At 43.6% G+C, this 11,626-nt stretch overlaps 1 protein-coding gene across 1 annotated transcript; it reads left to right on the top strand.

Moving 5' to 3' along the window:
* The first annotated feature begins 471 nt into the window (after positions 1 to 471).
* Positions 472 to 10,893, top strand: LOC115176829 (ras-related protein Rab-11A). Its single transcript, XM_029737155.1, has 5 exons — positions 472 to 820; positions 3,496 to 3,691; positions 4,180 to 4,373; positions 5,393 to 5,473; positions 9,165 to 10,893. Exons 1-5 carry the CDS (start codon positions 781 to 783, stop codon positions 9,302 to 9,304), a joined length of 651 nt encoding a protein of 216 aa, XP_029593015.1. The 5' UTR covers positions 472 to 780; the 3' UTR covers positions 9,305 to 10,893.
* The last annotated feature ends 733 nt before the right edge of the window (positions 10,894 to 11,626 follow it).

Raw genomic sequence — 11,626 nt, 5'->3', positions numbered from 1 at the left:
TGTGTAGGGTTTGTATGCATGTGTCTATGCTGTTCCATAAGATGTATTTTTATCTGTTTTTTAAATCAAATTTTATTGCTGGCATGAGTTACTTGATGTGGAATAGAGTTCCATGTAGTGATGGCTCTACGCAGTGTTGTGCGCCTCCCATAGTCTGTTTTGGACTTGGGGGCTGTGAAGAGACCTCTGGTGGCATGTCTTGTGGGGTATGCATGGGTGTCCGAGCTGTGTGCAGTAGTTCCCAGTTGTCTTGAACGCACTGAAGTCCGAAGTCGGAGATTTCCGAGGTCCCAGGTGTTTTGAACGCGGCATCAGCATACCTGGGAAGGCTTGAGACTGAAGACATCACCCAAGAGGCGATGAGTAGGATCAGTGGAGGCAAATCATGAATGACAACAATGTAGACCAATCACAGGAAAGTCAGTGACAGGTATCAGTCGTCCATTGGCCAGTCGAAACTGGGTAAAGGGCGGGGCTAGAAACTCGACGTTACGTCGCTCGGAAATGGGACATTACAAGTGGTCGGGAAGAGGAGTCGAAAGTTTGTGAAAGATAGTTTGTTGTCTTTAAAAATTTCACAGTCAAATAGGATACATATAGTCTAATAATATATTGGAGGTGTTGACATAGTGCGAATGTACCTTTTTGACTCGGTTGTTCGTTCTAAGGAAGCGGTCGGTTGCGAGATAAATGGTCAAGAAGTTTTGTCGAATTGAACAGAGAAACCACCACGGAAGGGTTTGAATATTTCACATTTCCGTAGGTAGAAACGTTGAAGAAATGACGAATAGAGAAGACGAATATGACTATCTTTTCAAAGGTGAGTGTGTTTAGGATACTTTACTAGGACATTGCCATTTTTTGAGTGTAGTCATTTCGACCTACAGTTGGTTCAGCACCACACCGCTTTCAATGTAATACATTTCATTTGTCGCCGCTTCCGCCCTGTCAAAATTATTCGGACTGTTTTGCTGCAACTATGTAACGAGCGCTGCCAAAATCAGTTCTCAATGACACGAGGAAATGCGTAGCAGTACCAGTTACAACTTCACTCTGAATTGCTGAAACTATTGTTTCCATTCAGTAGAAATATGGCTATAACTGTGTAGTAGTCTAGTTGATTGCAACAGCACTAAACATTGACAGTTAATAAGCACCAAGTAACTGTCCATTAAGTGGCATCTGTTGTTTAGTCATCTTGTGGTGGGCCTATGACGCAATCATCAGGAGAGGAAGTATTGGTCAACAGGAGTCATATAGCCCACTGACTATGGCAGGATGACACCTCAAAATACTACATTTACTCAAACGGATTGCCTTAAGGTGACCAGTGACCACTTGGTTTAGCCTTTAAGCACCATTCTGTTTGTAGGGATTCCATTGACCTGGTGTAGTGGTGGGTCACTGGGTTTAGAGAAAGCAGTCATCTCCACGATCTGTTTACATCTGAATGAAGTGGGGTAAAGATGACCTTGGCCTAATTCATCTAACAGATAGCACAGAGTGAAAGCTTATTGGCCCCTACTCAACATGACTTGTCTCGACCTTATGTTCTGTTGTTTAGTTGTACCTTTCCCAGACTTTTCTGTGCACATGCACTGTAGCCTATTGTTAGGCCTACATATGAGAATGTGTAGGCCTACATTATGAATACAACAACAATTGGTATGTTACAATGATAGTGGATACTTACTGCTCACCTGTACTTACTTACACTAACTACTTCCCTCGTGGGTTGTTTTGTCCTGGACAAAGGGAAATAAAGTGCACAGGGTCCTTTGTTCAAATGTAGAACCCCAAACAAACATCTGTTGTCAAACTGGAAAGACCTGCATGAATCAAGTGTGTGTGTGTTGGTCTGTGTCTGTCCCTATACAGAAGGCCTCTGACCGTAGTGAAGATAAGTTATGCTAATCTAACTTTCAGATAAAATACCTTGGTGCTGGCCAAATAGCACGAGTACCTGAATTCAGTGGTACACAGCTAGAACCCACTGCCCCATAGAGCCTAAAGTGAGGACTGTCAGTAGGCCACATAACCAGTAGGTTCCTCCCCCTCCAGTTTCCTGCTTTTAATTGCTTTCTTTACTGCACCCTCAGTGTTTAGGCATGAGCCAGTCAGGTGAGTGGTTGAATCACTGCTCTTGACTAGGAGCTTGTAAGTGTTGCACAGCAAGTTGACCAGCTTTCTTGTTTAAAGGACTCCTACTGAGTGCTCTCTTTACAAATTCATATGCTCTCTTGTTGATTCGACTTCCAGATAAGATAGGCCTACTTAAAATCACTTCCTTATACTGTATTGGGAAATAGAATTTCGATTTTTAAGGAAGCTAGACTACACTGTTTAGGCCTATGCTATGTAGTGATGGCTTCCAAGAATAGAACAATGATTGTAGAATGGTTGTATCTTTAGAACTCTGGAATGCAGCCTACGCAATACTGTAGCCTAAATTGGTGATATGTTTCTGGTGACAAGCGCACCCGTAGTTAAATAATGCTGCTGTTAGTTCCTCTGCCACCGTATTATCACTGTTACCAGATAGCGTGACCTGAAGATAGGCTAGTCTAATGGAATTGTAGTTCTGAGTCCTTCTTGCACATGACAAGGATATTCTTGGAACTACATAGTCCCAGTTCTCATGTTACTAACTGATGTGAAGAGTTGCCAATGGATTTCCTGTGGAACAAGTGATCTTTTGTTAGGTTCTCCTAGCTTGAGTCAGTCAGCACAATCGTCAATTGGTAGGCAGGTTCCCAACTATCTGTTGCGCCACTGTAGCATTTTCATGTGATGAGGTTCCATGCTTAGCTTGTATGATTAACATGTCCTACTCCCACAGAATGTAGGCTATGTGTCAATAAGGCCTCATCAACACACAACCAGTTCCTATTTCCTAATAACAGGGTGGTGAGTTTCTGAGTTAGGATTTTCCTCCTAACTCACCTGGATTTTAGTCATTGTAAAATCCTCTTTCCCAACACCCCGCCTTGTGTTTGGAAATGAATGGGTGTCAACGGGAACAGGTGCCAAATGTTTAATTACTCCATAAGGGCAGGGTTCAGTGGTGGTGCTAAGTGAATAGGGTGAACTACACAAGGCATCATCTTGGTCAATTAAATCAAACTTCGGTCATTCATGACAATACTTAGCCTAGGCGCTACCTCACAAAGGTCGAAACTTCACGTCATGGGGCTTTGTCTATAGCAAAAACACAAATATTGTTTATTGAACTACAGTCAAGTAGAGTCAGGCCCTCTCAGTAGACCGTTAATCACTAACAGAACAGCAGACACATGGTGCGACCCAATCAGGAGCTGTCGTATCTTCTACCACAATTTTTTTTATCAGACCTGTTTTATCCCCACTGAGTGTTCCTGTTCCTACATCGTAGAAAACAAGTTGTTTGTCGACCCCTGTACAGTGGGTAGCGTAATGTATTGTTATTCTGGTGGTGTCTGTCTGACTCATGCCCTCGATCCTCTCTGTGTGCTCCAGTGGTGCTGATTGGGGACTCTGGAGTGGGGAAGAGTAACCTGCTGTCCCGCTTCACCCGCAACGAGTTCAACCTGGAGAGCAAGAGCACCATTGGGGTGGAGTTTGCCACGCGCAGCATCCATGTGGAGGGCAAGACCGTCAAGGCCCAGATCTGGGACACTGCGGGACAGGAGCGCTACAGAGCCATCACCTCAGCGTGAGTATTAACACAGCTCGCACGCATAGAGATTTGTTTGTTTTGTGTCTGTCTGCCAGGTACCTTTTGACATATTTGCAGTGTTTAGACACAGCCCAATTCGGATCTTTATTTAACTAATTGGTCATTTGACCAATCCCGTCAGATCCTTTTCACAAATGAGCGCTGAAAGATCTGATGTGTAAAGGGCTGATGGGATTGGTCAAATGACCAATCAATGGAAAAAATATCAGACTTGGGCTTCCTGTGTAAACCCAGCCATTGAGGATATTTGTGCGTACAGAACATTCCAGCCTACTTCTGCTAATTTTCTAATGTTCCCATCTTGTTGGAAACTTTGAGTCCTTTGCTTATGATGTATGCAATAGTATTTCATGTAGGGAACGACAAACTAAATCTACCACTCCATTGACTCAGCCAATGCTTAGCTGTTCTGTCCACCACTGCTCCCAGTAACACTTATTTCTCTCCTCCTGTCCTCTGTGTAGGTACTACCGTGGGGCAGTTGGGGCACTGCTGGTGTACGACATCGCCAAGCACCTGACGTATGAAAACGCTGAACGCTGGCTGAAGGAGCTGCAGGACCACGCTGACAGCAACATTGTCATCATGCTGGTGGGAAACAAGAGTGACCTGCGCCACCTCAGGGCCGTGCCCACGGATGAGGCCAAGGCCTTGGCAGGTATCCTCACATCAACTAGTTTATTTTTTTATAGCCATCTTGTTAATCTGTTTGTGCTGATTCTTCCACAGCATTACAAACCAAGGGGACAGTACAGGAGAGTTGTTTCTCCCTCAATAATTTTAGCCTTTTTATTCGCAATGGCAGTAGACAAAGCAATACGGCAATCTGAACAACAACACAATACCAATGTTTTGGTAAATATGGCCATAATCTCGCTTTCAAAATTAGAATAAGGGCATTTTAAACACATTTCAAAAAGAATCTGGGGAAAGTGATGCACCTGAGCCTCGCAGTGGACAAGGGAATGCCTTCCACTCTCTACTTTCCCCTTAGGGGCTGCTCTTTGATGTGGAGACAAGAGCTCCCATCAGGCTTCCTCTGTCAGTGGTTAACAGCCCATGGTTCTGAATGCACATCCCCAGCAATAGAAAAAAAGCCAGTCAAGTTGACTCCATTGTGATTTTAGCTTCTCTCCACACTCCAATGTGACATTTCCAGCTTATCACACTTCTCCTTTGTAGCTCTGCATAATGTTTCAAGTGTTTACTTATGACCTTGAGTCTTGTTTCATGCATGGAATACACTTTGACTTGTAAATTGCTCTTGATAAGAGTGTCTGATATATATACGTGTGTGTGTGTGTGTGTGTGTGTGTGTGTGTGTGTGTGTGTGTGTGTGTGTGTGTGTGTGTGTGTGTGTGTGTGAATGGAATTGTTCTAGAAGACGTCATTGTGTAGAGTAAACAAGCATGCCATGTGAAATCACAGGCTCTCGTTCAATTTCTGCTATTGATTTGTCACCAGGGTTGGCTCATGCAGCACGACTACAAAGGGTCACCGACATAATGACATTTTTATTTTCTCTATCAGTTAGCCTACACTGTGGTGGCTGTTGCAAATAGCCTCATTGCTTATGTATAATGACTGGATGGCTGTTTTATGAAGTGCCCACTAGTACGGACAATGAATATGACCTGTGAGTTTATTTTTTTGTATTTTGTTTCTCCACTTTCACAGAGAAGCATGGACTGTCTTTCCTGGAGACCTCGGCGTTAGACTCCTCTAATGTGGAGCTGGCTTTCCAGACTATTCTCACAGGTTAGTGTACATTATAAACTGGGTGGTTCAGCCCTGAATGCGGATTGGCTGACAGCCGTGGTATATCAGACCGTATACCATGGGTATGACAACATGTATTTTTACTGCTCTAATTACGTTGGTAACCAGTTTATAATAGCAATAAGGCACCTCAGGGATTTGTGGTATCTGGCCAGTATACCACACCAGCTCAGGCCTTATTGCTTAAATATACCATGCAACACTGCCTACCATATACACTGGGACTGCTTGTGGTTTTTAACAAAGTGTAATTCCGTAACAATGGAATTGCCCAGACTCCAATTTTTACTTTTAAATGTCTGCTAAACATAAACCATTGATTGTAAAAGTTTAACAAACCATACAATTCTATGCACTGTAACTTCATTTAACAATTTATACAGTAAATTATAAAATAACATTTATTGGAAACTGTAGAATTACAGTAAAATCTGTATTTATTATTACCAAACTTTATCTGTGCAGTTCTTCCTGTAAATGTTTTTGTATAGTTTTCTGTGGAAATTGTTACAATTAGTCTTTATGCATAGTGTTCTATGCATAACAAAAATCTATGGTTTTTGTTTGGTATACATTTTTGAAGTGAAATTGCCCCAAAGCAACTTGTGTTCACCCTGTAGTGCACACAGTCATGCCAACTTGTGAAAGAGCTGGCCTACTCTAACACTTAAAAGGCTTAAAAAGAGTTGCTAGTCCAAGAAAAGGTCTCCTCTTCACACATCTTATATTAACGGCCATACCAAACGTTTCTATATATATATATATATATAAATCAATTCTTTGTACTCTGAGAGCTTTGTAGTCCATTTGTTCAGTGGTGACTCATCTTCCACCAATAGATGGCAGCAAAATCCAGGTTATTACGAGGCCTCTACTGTAAGATTACTCTGCAGTAAATTGAACAGTACCTGACATTTTTTTAAGGTCAAAAGCATCTGTAATTGGCACACTCAGACAATGACACTTTGTGTGAGCCTCAATCAGATCTGCTGTTTGCCAGAAAATGACTAAAGCATTTTTTTGGTCTGGTCGCAATATGTACATTGAAATACAAATGTGAGCTATCAAATTTGATTAGTTACATGTGCCGAATACAACAGGTGTAGACCTTACAGTGAAATGCTTACTTACAAGCCCCTAACCAACAATGCAGTTAAAAATGTGAATAATAAATAAAAGTAACAAGTAGTTAAAGAGCAGCTGTAAAATAACAATAGCGAGACTATATACAGGGACTACGGGTACAGAGTCGATGTGTGGGGGCACCGGTTAGTCAAGGTAATATATACATGTAGGTAGGGTTATTAAAGTGACTGTGCATAGATAAGAGCGTAGCAGTGGTGTAAAAGAGAGGGGGGGGGCAGGCAATGCAAATAGTCTGGGTAGCCATTTGATTTGATGTTCAGGAGTTATGGCTTGGGGGTAGAAGCTGTTTAGAAGCCTCTTGGACCTAGACTTGGCGCTCTGGTACCACTTGCCGTGCGGTAGCAGAGAGAACAGTCTATGACTAGGGTGACTGCAGTCTTTGACCATTTTTAGGGACTTCCTCTGACACCACCTGGTATAGAGGTCCTGGATGGCAGGGAGCTTGGCCCCAGTGATGTGCTGGGCCGTACGCACTACCCCCTGTAGTGCCTTGCGGTCGGAGGCAGAGCAGTTGCCATACCAGGCAGTGATGCAACCAGTCAGGATGCTCTCGATGGTGCAGCTGTAGAACCTTTTGAGGATCTGAGGACCCATGACAAATCTTCTCAGTCTCCTGAGGGGGGAATAGGTTTTGTTGTGTCCTCTTCACGACTGTCTTGATGTGCTTGGACCATGTTGGTGATGTGGCCACCAAGGAACTTGAAGCTCTCAACCTGCTCCACTACAGCCCCGTCGATGAGAATGGGGGCGTGCTCGGTCCTCCTTTTCCTGTAGTCCACAATCATCTCCTGGCACCACATGGTCAGGTCTCTGACCTCCCTATTGGCTATCTTGTCGGTGATCAGGCCTACCACTGTTGTCATCGCCAAACTTAATGAAGGTGCTGGAGTCATGCCTGGCCGTGCAGTCATGAGTGAACAGGGAGTACAGGAGGGGACTGAGCACGCACCCCTGAGGGGCCCCTGTGTTGAGGATCAGCGTGGCGCATGTGTTACCTATCCTTACCACCTGGGGGCCGTCAGGACGTCCAGGATCCAGTTGCAGAGGGAGGTGTTTAGTCCCAGGGTCCTTTGATGAGCTTTGAGGGCACTATGGTGTTGAACGCTGAGCTGTAGTCAATGAATAGCATTCTCACATAGGTGTTCCTTTTGTCCAGGTAGGAAAGGGCAGTGTGGAGTGCAATAGAGATTGCATCATCTGTGGATCTGTTAGGGCGGTATGAAAATTGAACTGGGTCTAGGGTTTCTGGGATAATGGTGTTGATGTGAGCCATGACCAGCCTTTCAAAGAACTTCATGGCTGCAGACGTGAGTGCTACGGGTCGGAAGTCATTTAGGACGGTTCCCTTAGTGTTCTTGGGCACAGGGATTATGGTGGTCTGCTGAAAACATGTTGGTATTACAGACTCGTACAGGGAGAGGTTGAAAATGTCGGTGAAGACAATGATCAGTGTATGCTCGCAGTACACATCCTGGTAATCCGTCTGGCCCTGCGACCTTGTGAATGTTGACCTGTTTAAAGGTCTTACTCACATCGGCTGCGGAAAGCGTGATCACACAGTCGTCCGGAACAGCTGGTGCCCTCATGCATGTTACAGTGTAAAAGTAGTTTAGCTCTTCTTTCCAGATGTCTCATCGTTTTACGAAGACACAATTTTAGTCCCTCATACCCAGAACAACTCACATTAAGTACCTCTACAAGTGCAACTTACTGAGAGGCATTGACGTATTAACCACACCTTAGAAAGGCCCTTGTTAATGCATGGCCGCTATAAAATAAAAAATTAGCAACAGCCGACTCAAACCCAAGAGTGTCTGAGGAACAAGCCTCACTGAGTGAGGCCTTCAAATCAATTGATATATGGCTGTCAGCATGCTCCCTGCTATTTGTGTTCTGCTTTCCTCCTCCACATACAATTCCCGCTGCCTGAGTTTGTACACTTTGTAATTCTACTCTTCAACAAATGTGTTATTCATAGAAAGTTCTAATTAGCTCATTTAAGAGAGAAGCAGAGTGCATAGCAGTGCTCAAGCACAGCCATGTAGGAATTGAACTAGAGACTCCCTGACCCGGGAAGCATGCTGACTGTAGCTAGTGGTTGAAATATCAGGTCAAGGGTTAGTTGAGGTTGTCTTGTCTGCTCGTTTTCAATCTTTTGCTAATTTAGAGGCAGGGAACTGACTTGGGGATTCACCATCAGTCAGTGGCATGTATGAGTCAGTCTGAAGTTAGTTTTGCATGCTAGACTCGAGAGTAATCCTAGAGAAGGTGCAGAAGTTCAATCCCCAGGAGCCACAGGGTGCTGCTGGTTTCTATGATAGCTTGTCTCCATTTCATGTTTGTTTTGGTATTTATTTACACAACCCTGGAAAGTGAAATGCTGTTAGGTCCCAATTGCATGACCATCTTGTTCTCAGTTTTGTATCCACTGTAGACTTTGACGAAACTCTCCCTTTCTCATCACCCAACAACCCAACAGCAACTGTTGTCCTCACCTGTTTGTCTGTCTGTCCGTCTCCTGTAGCCATCTACAACATTGTGTCCCAGAGGCAAATGACGGGCCGCAGCGACGCCGACTTCTCGCCCAACTCCAATGTGGTGCCGATCACGGTGCAGCCCACGCAGAACGCTGCCAAGTCGAGTGCCTGCTGCCAGAACAACTGAGGCCTCACCACTGCCAGGGAGAGTCAGGGACAGACGGGTAGACGGGGAGGGAGGACTGGGAGACAAGGAGGAGAAACCTAGAGACAAGGAGGCAGAAGGACAGGGAGACCAAGGGGGGCAACCAAGTGTTTCCATAGCCTCTATGCATTGTTTCATCTGAGAAGTCTGTCCCCATATAATTCAATAAGCTTTATGGTTACGCCTTGGCTTGATTGGTTTTAAATATGAAAGGGGACACGAATTGAATTAATTTACATGAATTGAGAAATTTAGCATGTTAGGGTATGGTCTGCCATATCTTTCCACAGTTTTTCTCACTCATTGTGAACTGACCACCCCCCCTCAATTTAATAAGCCTGTGAACACACCCAATTCCCCAGCACAGAAAAAGGGCAATAAGATTGTTGAAGTGTAACCCCCCCCCCCCCCCCCCATTGTCAGGCAGCTCCTCCCAAACGTATTTGAGTTTGTCCCAATGATATTTATTTAACACTATATTGAGGTCTTGTTTGACCAAAGGGTTTGATGTGAAGCTGCTTCTATATATGACGGGTGTCCTCTATTTTTGTTCTTGATTTCACTGGTAATCAAATCCTTTTATGATGGAGTTATTAAATGTAACTACTCTTGGCTAATGGGGAAACGAGGAGTTAAGCCATCTCATCCCAAATGTACCTGGTGAAATTTCAGGCCAATCTAAACTGCACAAACTTTTCATGTCCATTTTATCAATGCTCTTCGACTTCCCTTTTATTCTTTACACAGAATAAAGTTTGCTCTTCAGATTTTTTTTTGTGATCAACATTTTCCTCCTCCCTGTTGAAACCCATTACAAAGTACTTTGTGCACAGCAATATTTCTCACATAGGCCTATGTCTTTTTTGCTAACAAAGCAGTCTTGCTCTTTTGGGTGTTATCCTTTATCACCGTGAACCATCCTTTTCCGGTTTAACTGAATTGCTGTCGCTTTCTCCGTGACTGTGGAGATATGGGAGGGTGATAAGGGGATATTGGTTGGAGTGGTGGTCATATACCATGGTCTCTGAGTGGTGCCCTCCCTGCTGTCCTAGATGGATGGACAGCTCATGTTGCAAGAGATGGGTAGTAAGGGCACTCAGCCTTGCCCGCTGCTGCGTCTCTTGATGTACACAAGACGGCTTGTTTTACTGTAAATGAACTCCATTGCCCCCCCCCCCCCCTCCACCCCTTATCCACTGTATGTAACTGGAACTGTATCATGCCTTCTGGGATATCCCGTAAGAGTTTCCCAGGTCACTTTTTTATGGTTATATTTTCTCTTCGTTCTGGGTGTGTGTAGTTCTGGCAGTAGGTTGGTAAGAGTAAGCACTTGGGAGGATACTAGCCCTTATAGATCTGCTAGTTTGGCAAAAGAGGGGAGGTGTGGGGAAAGTTTCAGGGTGCCACTACCACAGCTGAAGGTCACCAGTGTAAACAGTCATTATCCTGCTGAGTTTTTTTCCCCTTGGGACATTCCCAATAGTAAATTGGGTGGTAAAGGTTAGGTTTTTAAAATGTTAATTCTCATGTGTCTTTAGATTGCATATGTATAAATAAATGTGATTTCTTAAGTCTTGCTTCTTATTTTATGCCTTAACCATATGCCTTATTTGTGCCTACTTTTCAATGAAAAATGACATACTGTGGAGTTACTGTATGGTACTTCACTTATGGCACTTGTTTGCCATTTCACAACTGCAACTATTTAAAATACTCAAGACAAAGCAAAGAGCATCCATCGGAAGTGATGTCATTTTTGTTTTATTAGAAACATTTACAATACATCTTTGAAAAAATAACAGAAACCAAAACTAATATGGCGCAGATACAATAATAAAAAGTCAAAAATTATTCACAAAAACATGTGCTAAGAAATAAACCTGCAATATCACATGCCTCTTGCGGGCATGACACACTGTAACAGTTCAAAGAAGACTTTTTTTTTTATTTTATCAAAGTGACGGCCAGCCACATGGCAAACCCTCTCTCACTGATCACAGAGAAACCAGAAACTAAAGCCAGGAGATGCTGACCCAAAACTAATGCACAAAGACCACTATAAGACCGGTATGAAACACTTCTACGTTGCCGGGAGAATCTGAAGAAACACTACCAAAGACAAACTGTCAGACTGCAGTGGCCCCTTCAGAAGAGGACGACGTGATGGCCGGAAGGTCATTTCAGTCCCCGTGCTTCAGTCAGTGGTGGCGGAAAATATACCGTCCTGACATGTTGAATTGTACCACAAATGTTCACTTTTAACTACCTAGTTTTGAGATTTAAATAAATACATTTTAGCTTCAT

Source organism: Salmo trutta, chromosome 37 (assembly GCF_901001165.1).
Source record: "Salmo trutta chromosome 37, fSalTru1.1, whole genome shotgun sequence".
In the NCBI taxonomy this organism is placed as follows: Eukaryota; Metazoa; Chordata; class Actinopteri; order Salmoniformes; family Salmonidae; genus Salmo; species Salmo trutta.
The sequence above is the reverse complement of the archived record's forward strand: the minus strand, read 5'-3'. Positions and strand labels throughout refer to the sequence as shown.